This window comes from Dendrobates tinctorius, unplaced genomic scaffold, assembly GCF_039654945.1.
Source record: "Dendrobates tinctorius isolate UK_male_01 unplaced genomic scaffold, ASM3965494v1 ptg000014l, whole genome shotgun sequence".
Lineage (NCBI taxonomy): Eukaryota > Metazoa > Chordata > Amphibia > Anura > Dendrobatidae > Dendrobates > Dendrobates tinctorius.
In genome coordinates this window covers 27,750,502-27,771,121 of record NW_027361682.1, presented here as the reverse complement: position 1 = coordinate 27,771,121, position 20,620 = coordinate 27,750,502, and the positions used below count along the sequence as shown (strand labels likewise).

The 20,620-nt window shown below is 44.1% G+C and overlaps 2 protein-coding genes across 11 annotated transcripts in view; one reads left to right on the top strand and one right to left on the bottom strand.

Moving 5' to 3' along the window:
* CPSF4L (cleavage and polyadenylation specific factor 4 like) overlaps positions 1-5,979 on the top strand; it is a 37,124-nt gene extending 31,145 nt beyond the window's left edge. For all 6 annotated transcript variants that reach the window (XM_073560245.1, XM_073560259.1, XM_073560242.1 and 3 more), the window contains 2 exons: positions 5,474-5,674; positions 5,753-5,979. In XM_073560245.1, the coding sequence (XP_073416346.1) occupies positions 5,474-5,674; positions 5,753-5,821 (270 nt within the window). In that variant the 3' untranslated portion in view covers positions 5,822-5,979. The remainder of the gene's footprint in view (positions 1-5,473; positions 5,675-5,752) is intronic.
* Positions 5,980-6,546: 567 nt separating this feature from the next.
* Positions 6,547-19,977, bottom strand: MTNAP1 (mitochondrial nucleoid associated protein 1). Of its 5 annotated transcripts, XM_073560228.1 has the most exons (6): positions 19,830-19,977; positions 19,564-19,603; positions 15,254-16,300; positions 15,010-15,159; positions 9,616-9,732; positions 6,547-6,813 (listed from the first exon to the last, which is right to left on the bottom strand). In XM_073560228.1, the coding sequence occupies exons 3-6, from the start codon at positions 16,296-16,298 to the stop codon at positions 6,785-6,787; spliced, it is 1,341 nt and encodes a 446-aa protein (XP_073416329.1). In that variant the 5' UTR covers positions 16,299-16,300; positions 19,564-19,603; positions 19,830-19,977; the 3' UTR covers positions 6,547-6,784. The 5 variants fall into 5 exon arrangements, with proteins under 5 accessions (XP_073416329.1, XP_073416332.1, XP_073416320.1 ...); XM_073560231.1 differs by lacking the exon at positions 19,564-19,603 and having other exon boundaries at positions 19,830-19,921; XM_073560219.1 differs by lacking the exon at positions 19,830-19,977 and having other exon boundaries at positions 19,564-19,823.
* Positions 19,978-20,620: the final 643 nt, after the last annotated feature.

The window sequence follows — 20,620 nt, the reverse complement described above, 5'->3', positions numbered from 1 at the left end:
GTATGCACAAGAAAAAAGTTAATGTATTGATATTACAAGAGACACATTTTAAGATTGGACATGTTCCTAATATACCCAATCGCTATTACACGTCTTGGTTCCACAGCGCCAACCCGGACTCACGATCCCGAGGTGTTTCCATTTCACTCCACAAATCCCTCCAACATACTATACTGGACACACTAATTGATACGGAAGGGAGGTACATGATCTTGAAGATCCAGATTTTTTCAACAACATATACTATAGCTGGTTGGTACGCTTCCGGCCGAGATCAAATTCGAGCTGTTCGGTCCTTTTTGAAGATTGTAGCTGATTTTGCTGAAGAGGTTGTTATACTGGGGGGAGACTTCAATCTGACTCTTAACCCGACATTGGACTCGACGGCGGCAAGGTCTTAGCTCTCTCTTCAACAGATGACCTCTTTAAAAAGAGACCTTCACGACTTACAACTCACCGATGTCGGGAGGCTCCTTAACCCCACCACGAAGGATTACACGTTCTTCTCCACGTCACATAACTCATATGGCAGAATAGATTTTTCTTCTTAGCCACTGCGCGTTGGCTTGGAATCCGAAACCGTCTATTGGAAGTTTCCTGTGGTCGGATCATGCTCCAATCTTTTTGGACATCAGCCCCCCTGATTCGGGAACGCGACAGTGGATGTGGAGACTGAACGATAATCTTTTAAAAGACCCCACATGTATGGCTGACGTTAAAACTACCATAGTGACATTTTTACAAGATCACGCACATGATGACGCCGCTATGCCTATCAAATGGGAAACTCTTAAATGTGTCTTTAGAAGGGTGCTTATTAAACATGGTTCCCGCTTGAAGCAATTGAAAAACAAGGAAATTTGGGATCTTAAGGAAAAAGTATTAATTCTGGAGACGAACCATAAGAATGACTTAAGAGCGGAGACGCAGACTGGCTTGATCAAATGTAGGGACGACCTGAAATCTCTGTTAAATGAGAAGTCCCGTATTCATAGAAATCGCTTTAAAAGTCTTTTATATGGCCAAGCTAATAAATGTGGAGTATGCCATCTAGATTTTTACATCCACGTTGTCGGACCACATACATACCGTCCCTTCAGAAGCATCGTGGTCAGGTGACGTCGAACCCAACCGAAATCCTAGACATAATGCAGCGCTATTACCATGCATTGTACAATATTAAAGGAGGTGACCCCTCTCAGCCGTCTCTGGACCCCCAACCACAAATTGAGTCGTACATACATGATACCGCCCTCCCGACATTGACTACAGATCTAACAGAACCACTAGAAACTGATTTCACAACGGAGGAGATTGATGAGGTCATTCGGAACACTCCAGCTGGTAAGAGCCCAGGACCGGAGGGCTTTTCCCCTCATTTCTACAAGACATTTTGAGAGCAACTTAACCCCACTATGACACAGGTCTTTAACTCCATCGCAGCCGATGCCCCATTTGTCCCACAATCCTTAAGGGGGTTTTACACTAAGCGATATCGCTAGCAATATCGCTAAAACGTCACTGGTTTTGTGACGTTATAGCGATATTGCTAGCGATATCGCTATGTGTGATACTTACCAGCGACCGGCTCCCCCGCTGTCCATCGCTGATCGCGCGAGAATGTCCGGCTCCATTTCTCGTCGGGCGCTTCCTGCTGAGACTTCCTGCTGTGACGTCCAGCGACGCGTGGAGGCGGGCGGGAGGACGTCTTCATCGCTGGGTGTGAAAGGTAAGTATCGTGCGCTGCGTCGCTGCTGCATCGCTGTGAGGTCTTTCTGTATGAAAGCTCACTAGCGATCATTTAGCGATGCACCAGCGATCCTGACCGGGTGGGATCGCTGGTCGGATCGCTGGTGCATCGCTAAATGTAAAAGGGCCTTTAGAGGCTTTCATTACAGTGATGCTGAAACCGGGAAGGGATCCTACGATAGTAACTAATTATCGCCCAATATCACTTATTAATGTAGATGTGAAACTTTGCGCAAAAATTTTGGCTAACCGATTAGCTCCCCTTCTGCCTTTGGTTGTGCACTCGGATCAGGTGGGGTTTGTACGGGGGAGGGAGGCGAGGGACGGGATAAATAAAACCCTCATTCTGACTGCACATGCTAAATCAAAACATAAACCGATGGCGCTGCTGTCGATCGACGCGGAGAAAGCCTTTGACCGGGTACACTGGGGATTCATGTTCTCGGCCCCGCGGCAAATAGGCCTGGGGAGTCGCTTCCTACAAAAGATTGTGGCTCTGTACTCCAGCCCTTCGGCGAGAGTTAGGGTCGATGGAGCATTGTCAGACCCTATAGCTATCGGGAACGGCACACAACAGGGATGCCCTCTATCGCCCCTTTTATACTTTATACACTGTGGTCATGGAACATTTGGCGGTAGCAATTAGGGGGAATCCCAGTGTGCACGGCCTATGGGTGGATAGAGTTCATTATAAGGTCTCTCTTTACGCGGATGACCTCCTACTGTATGTATCTCAGCCACACATTTCCCTTCCGTCGCTGATGGTGGAATTTAAAAAATACGGTGCAGTCAGTAATTTTAAAATTAATTTTCAGAAAACCAAAGCCCTTAATATATCCTTAGGACCAGAAGAACTTACGAGAATAATGGAGAATTTCCCCTTTCGGTGGCAAAATGGAGCTATCCAATATTTGGGCGTTCAAATTCCTGCCGACATGACCGACCTTTACAAACTCAACTATTTACCCCTTCTGGAATCGACCCTGAAGCGTTTGAGAGAGTACGGACGAAAGAATATTTCATGGTTTGGTAGGATGAACTCCTTTAAGTTGGATGTTCTTCCCAGGTTTTTGTATTTGTTTCAGGCGGTCCCGATTACACCGCCGAGGGCATTCTTCCAGACCATCAGATCCGCATTGGTCCGATTTGTTTGGCAGGCTCCTAGGCCCCGTTTAAAATATACCAGTCTGACCACTCCGAAATCCAGAGGGGGCGCGGGCCTCCCTGACTTAGAACTTTACCATAAGGCCTCCACACTAGCGCGCCTACTCGACTGGCAGTATGGCCACTGCTCTAAACAATGGGTTCAATTGGAACAGACATCCTTTGACATTCCCTTGCGACACCTTCCTTGGATCCGATGCTATGATCATACTACAGGCGGCTCTGAGGGATCCACGGGCTTTTTGGCACAAGAGACATTACGACTCTGGAAACGTATAAAAATTAAGAAGAAATTGATTAGTGTCCTGAATCCGTTGACACCAATTTTTGGCAACCCGGACTTTCCTCCGGGTCGCCTCAGGGATCGTTTTTTAGGCTGACACATTAGCTCTGACTTACGCTTGGGACAGGTACTGGTGGAAGGAGATATTCCATCTTTGGAGACTCTACAAGAACAATCTCCCAATAGGGGGCTCTCCTGGATGGAATATAATCAGATGAGGTCGTTTGTCCAGAGACATATGGCGGGCCGCAACTCCCCCCATGAATGGAAAATTTATTGCAGCAACAGGACCCTCCTCATCTGATTTCTCTCCTATATAAGGAGTTTCATATTGGGGACTCGGAGGAGATTCCGAGTTACATTCGGGCATGGAAGGAGGAGATGGGCTGTAGATTCTCGGTAGAGGATCTTAACAAAGCTTACCTATTCACACACAAAATGTCCCAGGCCGGGGGCGCACAGGAGAAAAATTTTAAGATACTAACCAGATGGTATTTGTCCCCCGTTAGATTGTAGTCTATTTTTCCGTTGGTGGCGGACACTTGTTGGCGGTGTGGAACCGAGAGAGCCACACTATACCACATATGGTGGCAGTGCTCCGCTATACAACCCTTTTGGAAGAAGGTGTTCTCGGCTTATCAAATTACTGGAGATGTTGTTCTCCCTTCCCCGCAAGTTGCCATCCTCTCGATCCTTCCGGGCTCCATATCGGCCCAGAAACGGAGTCTTCTCAGGTTTTGTGTCACTGCAGCACGTATGGTAATCCCACGCCTTTGGCGAGTAGCAATACCGCCAACAATGGCGGAATGGGTGTCGGAATTTGCAGATATCTTCCGGATGGAGGAGCTGATGGCTGAGATGGAGTGGGACAACACCCGCTTGATTCGCATCTGGCATCCCTGGATCTTATTTAAAGAAACCACTGGGTTGTCTCAACTGGTTGAGGAGGCTTCTTAGGGGCCGGTTCGGGAGTTTGGTGCCCGTCTCCCTCCCCCTCCCCTATTACTCTTAAATGTTCCATTCTAATTTTTCTTGTGTTCTTTCCCCTTTCTCTTTCATATTATCCTTTCTTTCTCTATAATACACCCTGCTGATACATGTGAAATGCACTATGAATGATTATGACTATTGTTTTAAGATACCTACCCATCTATGTTGCTAAGAACTCAGATAATAGGAGGAAAATTTACTCTCCAGTCTGTTCCATTTTATATAAGCAAAATGTTTGATGTAGCCTATATGGCTAGGTTAACCGATTTAGCGACAACCACCCGGTTACCTGCTCAGTGGCGGTGTGTTTGTGTCTGCTCAATATACGTCCCACTGGGAAGCTACGAGACTTCATTTTAGCAGTCGTACCGGATTTATAAATGATTGTTTATACTGTAATATTGCTCAGATGGGTGTATAACTTTCATAATTTTGTATGTTTTCTTTGTCTACTTGATCTTTCAATAAAAATAGATTCAACATAATACAGGATGTAACTCAGGATCAGTACAGGATAAGTAATGTAATGTATGTACACAGTGACTCCACCAGCAGAATAGTGAGTGCAGCTCTGGAGTGTAATACAGGATGCAATTCAGGATCAGTAATGTATGTACACAGTGACTGCACCATCTGAATAGTGAGTGCAGCTCTGAAGTATAATACAGGATGTAACTCCAGATCATTACAGGATAAGTAATGTATGTACACAGTGACTGCACCAGCAGACTAGTGAGTGCAGCTCTGGAGTATAATACAGGATATAACTCAGGATCAGTACAGGATAAATAATGTAATGTATGTAGACAGTGACTGCACCAGCAGAATAGTGACTGCAGTTCTGGAGTATAATACAGGATGTAACTCGGGATCAGTACAGGATAAGTAATGTAATGTATGTAGACAGTGACTGCACCAGCAGAATAGTGAGTGCAGCTCTGGAGTATAATAGAGGATGTAACTCCGGATCAGTACAGGATCAGTAATGTAATGTATGTACACGGTGACTGCACCAGCAGAATAATGAGTGCAGTTCTGGAGTATAATACAGGATGTAACTCCGGATCAGTACAGGATAAGTAATGTAATGTATGTAGACAGTGACTGCACCAGCAGAATAGTGAGTGCAGTTCTGGAGTATAATACAGGATATAACACGATCAGTACAGAATAAGTAACTGACTGCATGTAAAAATTTGCCCAACTCTCTACAAGAAGTATAAAATGGGGCATACTTCACTTTAGTGCCTTCAGGCTTTGGTTTGTTGACCCTGGTTCGTCTTACAGAATGCTGCTGCACCTCAGAGGGTCCAGGTCCCTTCACTCCCCTGTGATCCTGAGCCCACGTTGAAGCCCCCAGCCCTCATTCTGGAGCTGCCGCATCTCTCACACCTGACTGTCTTAACCATGATGCACGAGCGCTTTAGAAAGATGCAGGAAAATGTCTGTGGGGGTCTGAGACCCCTGGAACAAGTCACGTGTTTCAAAGTAAGGATAAAGTACCTGCCCTGTTCAGCAGCACATTCTTCTAGGTTTCTAATTCCCTTTTTGCTTTGGACCATGCAGTGTGGAGAGCGAGGCCACTATGCCAACAAGTGCAGCAAGAACCGTTATGCCCTGCTACTGAGGAAGTGAACGGCCGACGGTGGAGAAATGGCCGCACGACACAGATAAGACCACCATTCCCTCATCCAGTCTTGCATGGACATGTTGGAATTTGAGCACCATAACTGATGATTTATCCCATGAGACATCCCCTAAGTTATAGAATAAAATAAATTATATTTTGGTAATCTTTAGTATCTGATTAATTTCCAGGCAATATTAGCTGGGCTTAGGTGGGAAGAGTCGACTCCAGGATTAGAAAAATGTCTGCTCTCTTTCTGAACAGCGCCACCCCTGACTATGGGTTGAGTCTGGTATTGCATCGCAGCCCCATTGAAGTGAATGGTGCCGATCTGATCTACCAAACACAACCCATAGGTAAGAGGGATGCGGATTCTGAAAGAAATCAGTCATATTTGTGTAATCCTGGACAACCCACTCTTAAGGGTGTATCGTGTACCTAGTGACTATGACTGGTGCACCACACGTGCCAGCCGTGCTTGCGACTTGGCATGTAAGTGTTTTCTTCCAAGAGCCATAAACTATAATTTCCCCCTGGGCATAGTAACTTAACTGCCGTCCCGCTCTCTTCCTCCGTAGTCCAGCTCTCCACCCGCCGTCCTGCATTCTCCCTGAGTGCAGACTGACAGGGGTGGTCTTCACGAGACTGCCTCTTACAACTTGTTTATGGTTTCCAGCCGTCATGGGTTCATGACAATGTCATCCTCAATTGTTCGATATAGGGAATCCAGTAGTTTCAGTCAGTACACACTTTTAATAATGGCGTGGTCAGTACAGGTTCTCAGTTATATAAACTCAATACTATAAATAAACAGCCACAACTAAAAATAAGTTAACACAACGCAAAAAATGAAATGTAAGAGAACCTCAGTGCAAATATTCACAAGGCACTTGCTGATTGTCTCCCATGACATCAGGCATGCTGATGGTGACACCATGTGCAGTACCGGCATTCCGAAAGCTGTGAGGTCATCAGTGATATTTCCTCCAACGATCTTGCTCTGAAAGAAAGAAGTGAGACGTATGAGCCGACGCTCCAGGTCCTTAACAGGGGCACCCCTCCACCATGTGCTACTTATGACACTGGTGCTCTCTTATTTAACAGAAGGGCTATTGCGCCCCCTTCAGCACCTGGACCCAGGTTTATGCAGAACTTCGGACAGAAAGGCCCACAAACAAACAGCAACTGAAAACCACCGCAGTGAAGGCCTGACAGAGCTTCAAAAAGGAGGAAACACAGGGTCTGTTGATGTCCATGAGTTCAAGACTTCAGGCAGTCATTGTCAACAAAGGGTTTTCAAACAAGTACTAGAAATGAACATTTTATTTACAATTATTTAATCTGTCCAATTACTTTTGGTCCCTTTAAAAACAGGGTGGCACATGTTAAGGAGCTGAAACTCCTAAACCCTTCATCCAATTTTAATGTGGATACCCTCAAATGAAAGCTGAAAGTCTGAACTTCAACTGCATCTGAATTGTTTTGCTTAAAATTCATTGTGGTAATGTCTAGAACCAAAATTAGAAAAATGTTGTCTCTGTCCAAATATATATGGACCTAACTGTGTATATATTTTATTACTATTATCTAATATTTATATAGTTATAATTTATTTTATTTTTGTACGGTTGTTATTTTAATCCATTTGTCCCTGTTGATAAGCCTCACCTATGGTATTTGACAGTTGCTTATTCCGAATTAAAGGGTCTTTCCACTTTCAGAAAATCCCTGTGTCCCAGCTGCAGTTTTACTTTAAAGGCCCTACCCAGTTCCAGAACTTCATCTCCGCCGCTGCTCTCCGTGTATGTTAATGTCTGCGGTGCGGACGTCCTGTTGACAGTGCTGCAGCCTGTAACTGAGCTCACTGGCTGTGCCGGAGTAGATGGCAGTCAAAGCCACTGAGCTCATTGATTGACTGCAGTATCGATGGGATGGCAGCACTGCAGACATTCAGTGCTGGACCCGGGGAGGGTGAGTAAAGTTCAATCAGATTTTTTAACAAACTCCAGCCAGGAGACAGATTTCATGAAACAAAAACAAACCCCTTTTAATGTGGGATAAGCAGCTGCCATATACCACAAGTGACGATTATCCTTAAGGGGAAACAACGGGGTCAAATGGATTAAAAACACAACTTTTCTAATACCGGTGTCACAGGAAAGTATCATTTAAGTATTAACAAGATATCAAAGCACTGGAGAAGAGCCGGACAGGTCTTGTAACTTGGACGAGGACGCAACGCAATGCTCGGACTGGCCGGCCGCTCTCCTGACCAGAGCGAGACAGCATGTATTTCTATGCAGCTGCCAGCCTGTCCGAGCATTGCGTTGCGATCCTCATCCACACCCATGGCAGTCTGACACTTTCCTTAGAGGAAGAGCAGCAACAGGACAGATGAAAAAAACTAGTTTACTTGCTGCACAATATATTAAATTGACATTCTTGCAAAATCACGGATTCTAAAATCGCTCTAAAGCTGTAGCAATTTTGCAGAGTTTGAGAAATTAAAAAAAAAAAATAAAAAATGCATTTTCCCCCGAACTTTCTAACGCAGCCTGGAATATAAATATCTGGAAGGAGCGCTCACGCTCTGATTTATTCTGCAGTCTCCAGTTAATTCCGTCTTTCGTGCTGGATGAGATGTATTGCCTTTTTAGGGCTCCAGGAATACATTGCTATGCGTGGAGTTAATGTTTTCCTTCCAGCTGGTGCGGTATAATGGTCCGCAATGAAAGGTGATTTACCGGAGCGGCCCGTGCTGGGCATTAAGTGATCTCCATGGTAATGTGGCTTTTAAAGCAAATATCCTGTCTGAACGTTAATATCCAGATCACCCCAGGCTTTGCCTTACATGGTCCTATGGGGCTGATCCCTCTATTGCTTCAGGTGAGCAAAACCCGAATATCTCCGGATGGGCGTCATTATTACTGTCAGGCGTAATATGGCGCTAACATGTGGCTGTCTCCAGACGCACGCGCTGGCACTTTTTGGTGATCGCAGTTATTAAAGTGGCCACCTTTTCCAAATAACAGCACCACCCTAGCCACAGGTTGGGATGGCGGCTTTGCATCTCGGTCCCATTCACTTTAGTGGGGCTGAGCTACGATACCAAACAAAAACCCATGGATAGGGTGGCCACGGCTTTTGGAAAAGGGCTGCTGGGTTTTTCTAATCCTAGACAACCCTTGTAGTAATTATTGTTGAAGGGATTGTCAGTTTTTGTGGCTTTTTTTAACCAGAAAAAAATGTATTTGGGACTAAAAATAATTTTTTAAATTGAATTTCATTAAATATTTTGCACCGTTTGGCTTTTACAGGCTCTTTAGTTTCTCTGCACAAAGGCGTTACAAACTGTTCTGTGAAACCATCAAAGCAAGCTCACTGACTGATTCTCAGTTAACTCATTCGGCAACCAGCAAAAGACAGTACAACACTAGAGGGTTATTTCACTTTCATGCATAATTTTCAGCCCAAGATACATGAATTCAAGTAAAAAAAAAAAATAACCCCCAAATGGACAGTTCCTTTCCACTGTGTTGTGTATACAGCTGTTATGGATGTGTTTCTATGGTTACAGACTACAAACAAAACCCTTTGTAGTCAGATCCTTCATACATGATCCCCTGTTTCCTGACTGTACGTTACCAACATTCAGGGAACAGATGAAATGATGTGTGACCTGGAGATGCATAGTTCTATGTAGGAGCTGTATACACAAAACGGTAGCAAATGGGGTAGTAAAAAAAAGGGCACAAAGCCAGGCATAAAAGGTAACTTCAGGATTATATGGAGGTAATCATACTTATATGGTCGAAGTTCCAGGAATAGCTGAGAACGCAGTAGCCCGCGAGAAGCATGGTCAGCCCTCCTGCGCCGCCCTTCTTCACATTGATGTATTTGTTGTAGTAGCACTCCCAAGCTGGAAAAAAATCATGTGGTTGTAAAATAAATGATAAATGTAAAAAGAAAAGGGTTAACTAAACTGTCCTTATCCTCTGAAACATAATAAAAATTTCCTTTAACTTACAATAAAGGGCAGTCCGGGATTTTTTTTTTTCAAAATTGTCCTCTGGTTAGTTAACAGAATATAAAATAATAATTTAAAAAATGACCCGCCTAATTAAAAGTTTGCCCTTTCAGAGATGCTGTTCTGATAGTCCCGCAGCAATACCATCCCGTCCACCATATATGCTAATGTGACCAGTGACGAAAGTGATTGACTGCAGCGGTCACACAAACGATGGAGGTGATATCAGCACTTCAGGAACAGTAAGGACCACTTGGGTAACATTCTGAACAACCCCTTAACAGAGCACCTGTCACTTGCTCAAAAAATGCAATTAAATTTCTTGTAAAAGTCCCTGAACTCCCCTGATTTTGATGCCGTTTTCCGTTTTGTGCTGCGTTGCCCCATCGCAGAGATATTCACATTTGTTGCTTATGTAGCGCACTGGGAAATCTCTGCTTTGCAGTACAACTGTGGGATTCTTCAGTCTTTTCTGGGGGTGTTTGCTTTCACCCCTCCCTCCCAGATGCTGCCAGTCACAACTCAACAGCTGACCTAGCAGTCTCGGGCCATGCTGAGCCGTGATTGGATACTTCTGAAAGAAACAGTGAAAGTACATGCCCAAAGAGAAGACTGCAGAAACGCCCAGTTGTACTGCAAAGCAGAGATTTCTCATAGTGCACTCCAGAAGAAACAAGTGTGAATATCTCTTCAACGGAGTGACGCATCACAAAATGGAAAAGAGCTGCAGTATCGGGTGAGCTTTTGGGATTTTTACAAGATATTTAACTAAATTTTTGAAGCAAGTGACAGGATGTGTTTAACCCCTTAATGACAGCCAATACGTCTTTTAACTGAAATCAGATATAAGTGAATATCATTCCCACACAGGTGATAATCCAGCAGCTGTCTGCTGTACACTATAGCTGACAACTTGCTGCATCACAAACGATCAGTGTTGACACTGTCCATGTCTATTTAACCCCTTAGTTGCTGCTGTCAAAAGTGACTACATCAAATAAATGGTTAATAGATTGTGGGGGCTTCCACTTTAATCTAATTGACACGTGAGATCATGATTGTGTAGTCCAGATGTTTGCCTATAGCATTTCATGGCCAAATAGCGGCCTTGGAGTCTCCCGGCTAAAGCGGTCAGTTCAGAAGTTAGCGACATTTAGGTGGTAAACAAACACTTTTTCATTCCAGCTATACCACTTTGCAGTAATTCCTGAAAATCACCTTGAGGGTTAATAAACTACCTGACAGCAGTTTTCAATGTGTCAGGGGGTGCTGTTTTTAAAGTGGTATCATGTTTGGGGTTTCCCAATATATAGCACCCCAAAAGTCACTTCAAACATTGATAGGTCCCTTCAAAAAATAAATTTTGTAAATTTCCTTGAAAAAATGAAAAACTACTGCTACATTTTTAAACCTCTTAAAAGGCTAACAAAATAAAGTAGCGCTTTAAAAATGGTGCTGATGTAAAGCCGACATGTGGGAAATGTTATTGATTAATGTTTTGTGTGGTATGACTATCTGGATTAAAGGGATAATCATTCAGAGTTTGAAAATTGCAATTTTTTTACGTGTGTCAAATTTCTGATATTTTTTATAAATAAACAAAACAGATCAACCTAAATTTATTATTAGAGAAAACAAAAAACACAAATATCCTGAACTAAAAAGTAAAAAATGTATACTGCAAATAATGCATAAAGGTAATAATAATAAGGGTATTTAGTAAACATAATTTTGATCAAAATAATGTACAAGCCATCCCGCCACGTCACGGCAACCCTTGTGGGACAGTCCCTACTCTAGTATTTAAAACCTTTTCACTTGCCAAGTGGCGTGAATGTGAACAAGGGTCGAGTGGCTGAACCACTAGTAACAGTTTAGGCCAGACTGGATGGCTTTCCCAGCTCAGAAAGAGGGCGGTCACACCCATATATGCACTGAATGCACAATGAAATGAATAAAAAACAAATCTGAACTGAGAAAAGTAAGTTAATGTGTATGCACAATGTAAGTGCATAATAACACATGACCATTAACCAGAGAAAACAAATAGCAAAAAACACAAATATCCTGAACTAAAAAGTAAAAAATGTATACTGCAAATAATGCATAAAGGTAATAATAATAAGGGTATTTAGTAAACATAATTATGTATACCCTTATTATTATTATTACCTTTATGCATTATTTGCAGTATACATTTTTTACTTTTAGTTCAGGATATTTGTGTTTTTTGCTTTTTGTTTTCTCTGGTTAATGGTCATGTGTTAATATGCACTTACATTGTGCATACACATTAACTTACTTTTCTCAGTTCAGATTTGTTTTTTATTCATTTCATTGTGCATTCAGTGCATATATGGGTGTGACCTCCCTCTTTCTGAGCTGGGAAAGCCATCCAGTCTGGCCTAAACTGTTACTAGTGGTTCAGCCGCTCGACCCTTGTTCACATTCATGCCACTTGGCAAGTGAAAAGGTTTTAAATACTAGAGTAGGGACTGTCCCACAAGGGTTGCCGTGACGTGGCGGGATGGCTTGTACATTATTTTGATCAAAATTTTGTTTACTAAATACCCTTATTATTACCTTTATGCATTATTTGCAGTATACATTTTTTACTTTTTAGTTCAGGATTTGTGTTTTTTGCTTTTTGTTTTCTCTGGTTAATGGTCATGTGTTAATATGCGCTTACATTGTGCATACACATTAACTTACTTTTCTCAGTTCAGATTTGTTTTTTATTAAATTTATTATTATTATAATGTGCCACGAAAAAATCTCAAAATCAATGGGATTTGTTGAAGCGTTCCAGAGTTATCACCATATAAACTGACAATGGTCAGAATTTAAAAAATTGGCCCCGTCACTAAGGGGTTAAAGTTCTAGTCTATCACAAGGATAAGACACATCTACCTAATCAGATCAAACTACCATGGCTACCTCTGAGAATGAATGAACTGCTCTTAACCCCTTTACAACTGCCGATACGCCTTTTAACGGCGGTAGTTAAGGGTACTTATTCCTCAGCGCTGCTTTTTAACGGCGCTGAGAAATAAGGTTATAGGGCCCCCAGTGTCAGAAAATCTCTGGGATCTCGACTACCAGGGGTAGCTGAGACCCCGGAGAACATGATTCGGGTCGGTTTTACCGTCCCCAGTCTCGTGATCACACTCATTCACGGAATACTGGCGATGCCCAAAAAAAAGTCCAATTTCACTTTTATTTGTCTGTTCTCTAATATGATGTAGCATACCAGAGGAGCGCGAAGTGGGGTCCCCTGAGCCCCCCCCCCCGGTATCCCTGGACCCTCTGGCGTCTTCCTCCTGCTGAGATCTGCTGGCTGACATCCGGCAACAATAGATTTTTCCTATTGGTTCATTTTGATCACAGTGATCAAAATAAAAAAAAAAACACTCAAAACCCCTTTATCACCCCCTTAGTTAGGTAAAGATAATAAAATAAAATTTTTTTTTTCCATTTTGCCATTAGGGTTGGGGATACGGATGGGGTGTTGGGGTTAGCATTGTGATTATAGTTATGATTAGGGTCAGAGGTAGGGCTGTGTTAGGGTTGGAGTTAGAATTGGGGGGGTTCCACTGTTTAGGTACATCAGGGGTCTCCAAACGCGACATGGTGACTGCCACTGATTCCAGCCAATTTTGCAGTCAAAGTCAAACGGTGCTCCCACCTTCTGAGCCATGCCATGCCCCCAAACAGTGGCTTTTCCCCACATACGGGTTATCGGAGTACTCAGGAGAAATTGCATAATAAATTTTGTGGTCCATTTTCTCTGTTACCCTTGTGAAAATTAACATTTGGGTCGAAAAAATTTTTTGTGAAAAAAGTAAAATGTTCTTTTCCTTCCATATTTCTTTAGTTCTCGTGAAGCGCCTGAAGGGTTAGTAACCTTCTTGAATGTGGTTTTGACCACCTTGAGGAGTACAGTTTTTAGAATGGTGTCACTTTTGGGTATTTTCTGTCATACTGACCCCCCCAAACTCCAAAAGTGAGGTGGTCCCTATAAAAAAAAAAAAAAAAAAAAAAAAAAAATGGTTTTGTAAATTTTGTTGGAAAAATGAGAAATTGCTGGTCAACCCTTATAATGTCCTAACAAAAAAAAAATAATGTTTCCAAAAGTGTGTTGATGTAAAGAAATGTTATTTATTAACAATTTTATGCGATATGGCTCTCTGATTTAAGGGCACAAAAATTAAAAGTTTGAAAATTGCTAAATTTTCTAAATGTTTGCCAAATTTTTGTTTTTTTCATAAATAAACGCAAGTCATATCAAAGAAATTTGACAACTAACATGAAGTACAATGTCACAAAGAAACACTCTCAGAATAAGTGTGATCCGTTGAAGTGTTCCAGAGCTATAACCTCACAGTGGTCAGAATTGTAAAAATTGGTTAGTCATTAAGTACAAACTTGGCTCTGTCACTAAGGGGTTAATGGAGGTCGTATACTACTAGAAAAATGTTGCTTTCTTTCAAAAACGGCAGCACACGTATCCATGGATGACTAGTTGGGATAACGTGTCATATCACTCCCAAACCTGTGGACAGAAGTGGCGCTGTTTCTGGAAGAAAGCAGCTATATTTTTCAATTCCTTGACAATTCACTCAAAGAACTACAGCCTCAATCGCTGGTTTTACAACACCTCCACTGACCTGAATGTTATGAATAGAGATGAGCAGATCAGGCTAAATTAACATTTCAGAATCTTTTGATGGTCCCATACACTTCAAAATGTTGCTGAATGCTCCCAATCGAATTTGGCGAAATGAAGATCTTTGTACCATTCTATTCCACTCTAATTTATTCGTTCATCTCTAGTTGTGACCTATCCTAATGATATACCATAATGATTATTGTGTGAAATATCCTCTTTCAAAGGAAGCTTTCAGACATTACAGATTATTCAAAATGGATTTGGTGATGGTAGAGAACCCTTAGGTAGCAATGTTAAATAATTTGGAAATTCCCCTTGGCTTCCAGCTTTTGGAAGACTGGTGTGCCACCATTGACTTAAAAAGGTTCTCCACTTTAGACAATCCCTTTTTGTAGTAAGGGTTACCCAAACCTTTCCACTGATGCGTGAAAGAACCTGACCAAAAGTGTTGAATTTTCCTGCAGCACCTCCACAGGACAAAAAGTAACTTGCTCTCTCACCATTTGCCATAAAAGTTGTAAGATTCTTTGGTGTAAAGCTATGGTTGGCCAACCAGTGAGGAAGCTCCCCGAGTCTGACATCCATCAGGCGCTTGGATATAGACTGGTTTTCTAGAATGGACTCTGTTCGAGCAATCTTAGAAACTTCTTCTAGGGATAGAGAGAAGAAAAATGACCTAAAAAGCATAAAAGGAATGAGGGATCCTTGTAGGATCCAAGCAATCTAACCATGGTGGTACTCTACCAGGTAGATTTCCAATTGGGTCTGGCATCGTTGTTCCTCTACCAAGTGGATCCCATTGATCTTGTCTTCCAGGAACTATGCACAGTTGGACATAATTGGGATACAACTGCGGAATCCAGTGCATCCCTAAGTGACCATCGACTATCTGCATAGTCTTGGGTGGGAATAACACGTCCATCATGTTCTCCATAGACTTCCCGGTAGTCCCCAATGCTTTAATATCATGCATTTCAGCTTTTATATTGCACCCAACTGAGGCAATTCCTGGCATTTGTGTTTTAACCCCTTCCTGAGGAAAGTTAGTAGGCCACTCGAAGACCATCAAAGCCTTGGAAGATCCTGAATGAAACTTTGAAACAAAATTTTGATCCAAATAGACCGGTCTGTGAGGCCATACCCCATCTGAACGCTCTACGATGTCTTTTTCTGAGATGCGATTGGGCACAAATAATCGTATCAAATCTCCTTCAAACTTTTTAATACTGACTTGGTCTCTCACAGTTTCCATGTTGCCCGATCTTGGACTTTCCACAGTAATTGGTACTGATCTCTCAAGATTGGTCTTTAATATAACGGCCTGCTGGATTGGCATAATAGGTTCTGCTAATGCCACCAGCTGTCGATCTTGATCTTTTGGTAAGGTAATCATTTGACTTGTCCTTATGGCTGTCTGTAGAGGTTTCTTGGACTCATCGATGGTTGATACAGCTTTCTGCTGGGTCAACATATTTCCTGATGTGACTTTTCCCACTTTTGTTGCTGTCGTCTGGGGTGAGGATATGGTTTTGTCTTGTTGAACTTGAATTTTAAGTCCTGTCTTACTTTTCGCTTTTGCTTTCATGTCCTGTTTATCTAAGCTTGGCAAACTTGTGCCTGTCCTTTTCATGGGCACCTGTTTGGCAGTCCTACTTTGGTCTCCAGGGTCTGGCCTTGTAGCTTTGTTTTTGTTTTCAGCCATCTTACAATGGGGTAAATGGGATTTCAGTCTCTTAAAAGCCTTCCCGCAAAACGGGCAAACATCCATTGGAGATGATGGATCTTTCATCACTGAAGGGAACAAAAATATGAGGTTTAGAGGTTATAACCACAGGGGTCAGAAATTGGATAAAGGGCTGCGGGAGACATTTGACCTCTGGGTCCTCTACCTATCTTGAGACGAGGAATGGCTGTGCAAGCTTAGTTTACCCTTTTCACTTAAGGAAAGGGAATCGTATGAGGTTTTGGGTCAGGTCGAGAATTGAGCCTGTAATACAGCTGCGTGGATTAGCCCTAATGACATCTAGATGTGGCAGCCACCTTATGAGGTGGAACGGATGTCAGGTGGGCTTGTTCCCCCTGATTGTTATGGGCCATAGAATCATACACGGTATGTGTACACGTTGCGGAATTTTCCTCGCAGAATCTGCTATTTTTGGCAGAATCCGCAGGTCAAAATCTACACATTTTTACTGTGGACTTAGTGCGGATTTCGCCTGCGTTCTTACACCTGCGGATTCCTATAATGGAATAGGTGTAAAAATGCTGCGGAATCCGCACAAAGAATTGACATGCTGCGGAAAATAAACCGCTGCATTTCCGCGTGGATTTTTCCGCAGCATGTACACAACAGTTTTTATTTCCCATAGCTTAACATTGTACTGTAAATCACTAGGAAATCTTCAGCGGATCCGCAACGTGTGCACATACCCTCATAGTATTATGAGAAGATCAGCAGCACTAATCCCCCTCCGAGCCACTCCCAGTGTCAGGATGTTGTCAGTGACCAGGAGGAAAAGGACATGTAGGGATGGGATGGAAGAGTTAGGGTATGTGCACACGCTGCGGATTTGCAGGTAAAATGACTTGCGTTTTACCTGCGGATTTCCCTGCATTTTTGACACCTGTACAAGTGTCAAAATGCAGTGGAATCCGCAGAAAGAATTGACATGCTGTGGATTCGAACCCGCAGCAAATCTGCGTGGAAAAAAATGCAGCATGTGCACAGCGTTTTTGAAAATCGGTAGACTTGAATGGAAATGTAAACGCAGCAGAATCTGCTGCGGATCCGCAGCGTGTGCAGTGTGCACATACCCTTATTATCTGTCTGTCTGGTTTGGCGGCTTGTGAAAGAAGGGGGCAGGCCTGATGGTCAAAATAAAGAGGGGCCTGGGCCGGGGATCTGTTTAAAGTGAGAGTCTGTGGGTCACTATTAGGCCGGGGTCACACTTGTGAGAAACTCCCACAAGTCTCGCGTCTCAATACCCGGCACTCGGGACCGGAGTGTGTGGCTGCATTTATTTCTACGCAGCTGAGCGCTCCGGTCTGAGTGCTTGGTATTAAGAGGCGAGACTTGTGCGAGTTTCTCGCAAGTGTGACCCCGGCCTTAGGCAGTGGATGGTCTGGGGCTCTGTATAAGAAGTGTGGGGGATTGAGCGGGAATCTGTATATAAGGGGCTGGTCTAAAAGGTGGGGGCTGGATTTGGGGTCTTTATATAGAGAGGGGACTGGTCTAGGTGATCTATATAAAAGGTACAGGGGAGCTGGTCTAGGGGACGGCGCTGGATTGGTCAGTGTGGGCTGTATAAAGAAGGACCTGGGATATAAAGGGGTGGATAGGCTGTGTGTCTCTATTAGGAAGGGGCTGGTCTTAGCATCCATACAAAGGTTGGGGTTAGGCTGGAGGTCTGTATAAAGTGTGTGGTGGATTGAGCGGGGGTCTGTATAAAGAGTCAAACTGGTTTTGTTATCTATATAAAGTTAGGTAGTTGGTCTAGTCAGGGTGTCTTGGTATCTGTAGAAAGGAGGGGGCAAGGCTGGGGGTCTGGAAAAGGAGGATTGAATGGGGATCTGTATAAAGGTAGGGGGCTAGTCTGGCGGTCTGTATGAAGGTGGTAGGCTGGTCTGGCAGTCTGTATGAAGGTGGTAGGCTGGTCTGGCAGTCTGTATGAAGGTGGTAGGCTGGTCTTGGTATCTGTATGAAGGTGGTAGGCTGGTCTTGGTAGTCTGTATGAAGGTGGTAGGCTGGTCTGGCAGTCTGTATGAAGGTGGTAGGCTGGTCTGGCAGTCTGTATGAAGGTGGTAGGCTGGTCTGGCAGTCTGTATGAAGGTGGTAGGCTGGTCTGGCAGTCTGTATGAAGGTGGTAGGCTGGTCTGGCAGTCTGTATGAAGGTGGTAGGCTGGTCTTGGTAGTCTGTATGAAGGTGGTAGGCTGGTCTGGCAGTCTGTATGAAGGTGGTAGGCTGGTCTTGGTATCTGTATGAAGGTGGTAGGCTGGTCTTGGTATCTGTATGAAGGTGGTAGGCTGGTCTTGGTATCTGTATGAAGGTGGTAGGCTGGTCTTGGTATCTGTATGAAGGTGGTAGGCTGGTCTGGCAGTCTGTATGAAGGTGGTAGGCTGGTCTTGGTATCTGTATGAAGGTGGTAGGCTGGTCTTGGTATCTGTATGAAGGTGGTAGGCTGGTCTTGGTATCTGTATGAAGGTGGTAGGCTGGTCTTGGTATCTGTATGAAGGTGGTAGGCTGGTCTTGGTATCTGTATGAAGGTGGTAGGCTGGTCTTGGTTATCTGTATGAAGGTGGTAGGCTGGTCTGGCAGTCTGTATGAAGGTGGTAGGCTGGTCTTGGTAGTCTGTATGAAGGTGGTAGGCTGGTCTTGGTATCTGTATGAAGGTGGTAGGCTGGTCTTGGTATCTGTATGAAGGTGGTAGGCTGGTCTTGGTATCTGTATGAAGGTGGTAGGCTGGTCTTGGTATCTGTATGAAGGTGGTAGGCTGGTCTTGGTATCTGTATGAAGGTGGTAGGCTGGTCTTGGTATCTGTATGAAGGTGGTAGGCTGGTCTTGGTATCTGTATGAAGGTGGTAGGCTGGTCTGGCAGTCTGTATGAAGGTGGTAGGCTGGTCTGAGGATCTGTAAAAGGAATGTGGGGGATTGATTGGTGTGATCTGTCCAAAGAGTCAGACTGGTCTTGGTATCTGCCTAAAGGTGTGTGTGTGGGGGGGTCTGTATAAAAGTGGGGGCAGGTCGGGGGGTCTGTATAAAGGTGGGGGCAGGTTTATGTGGTCCTTTTAAAGATGGGGGGATGTTTAGGGGTTTTTATAAAGAGAGGGAACTGGTCTAAGTGACCTATATAAAGGCACAAGGGGGCTGGGCTATAAGACTGCAGGGGATTGGTCTGGGGGCCATAAAGGGGTGAGGGGACTGGGAGAGGGTGATGTATAAAGAAAGGGGCCAGTGTGTGGTCTGTTTAAAAGGGGGGAATGTATTTTGGGGTGTGTTTTACGGTGCAGTGCGTGATTGACGTGAGACCCCTTTTCACACCACTGTATTACTCACCTTTTCAGGGTCTCTCGGCTCAAAGACGTGTCCGGGTTCCCTGTCAGCAAGCAGAGAGAGTGAAGAGTGAGGAAATGACAGAGGAAGTGGATCAGAAAATTGCTAAGCTTCTCCTGAGGCCTGGACTGCGCTTTATTCCTGCACTAGGGGGTGACCACTGTCAGGAAACATGGACTCGTGTAAAACAAAGGAGCGTGAATATTTGGGGGTCGCACACGGCTCAGACCCCGATCCTCATGCAGAGGAGCGCATGCGCCGCGTTTTACCTGCTCCTCACTTCTCAGCCAGTCGGCCACATGCTGCCAGTTAGTGATGTGTCGTTCGTGAACGAACCGAGACAAAGAGCCGGCTCTTTCACGTGACCGACGGGAGTCGGCTCACCACTGGGAGCTGAGCCAATTTTTTTTTTTTTCCCCTGCTGTTTGCTTAGCTTCTTCCTGCCTGGCTGGGGGCTGGGAGGAGCTGAGGAGGAGACTTAGAGCAGTGTGCACAAGTGGGGAGTGACTGGCAAGGCGTTGACTTGCGACTGGGCTCCTCCCACATGACACATAGCTGTACTGTGATTGGTTGCTCAGTGCAGTGAGTGCACACTTGAGCTGTGATGGATCACAATGTGCAGTCACCCAGACTGTCAGTGACATAACAGTGGATGTCCGGCAGCTGCAGAATGAGCAGAGCTGAGGCGCTGAGGTCAGGCACTGACAGCCATCTTATCCCTCATTATCTTCTGTAGTTCCTGCTGCTCTACAGTGGGAAAGTAATAATATAAATCTGAGGCAGAGAAACTCTGTGGACAGATCCGGGTATATCTATAATATAACGGGCTAAGCGTCACTCAGTCCGAAGCCTTTATAGACTGCACAAGTGTGATGCACCTGCGCAGTCTGGCTCCAGAGGGACGCACCCCCCACAAGATCACGGTAGACGCACTCCCCCCAGGCGATCGCGGTATGCGTAAGCACTGATCTCCGGCACAACACCTTAGGCCTGTTTCACACATCCGTTTTTTCCCTTCAGTCAAAATCCGCCAAAAAAGGGGCGGATCCGTTTTTTCCCT

Excerpts from the sequence above, each read along its gene's own strand:
- MTNAP1 (XM_073560228.1), bottom strand. The coding sequence starts at position 16,298 with ATGAAAGATCCATCATCTCCAATGGATGTTTGCCCGTTTTGCGGGAAG. Across the intron at positions 9,733-15,009 it reads TACAACTTTTATGGCAAATG|CTTGGGAGTGCTACTACAAC; the intron begins GTGAGAGAGCAA and ends ATTTTTTTCCAG. Across the intron at positions 6,814-9,615 it reads CTGGAACTTCGACCATATAA|AGCAAGATCGTTGGAGGAAA; the intron begins GTATGATTACCT and ends TCTTTCTTTCAG.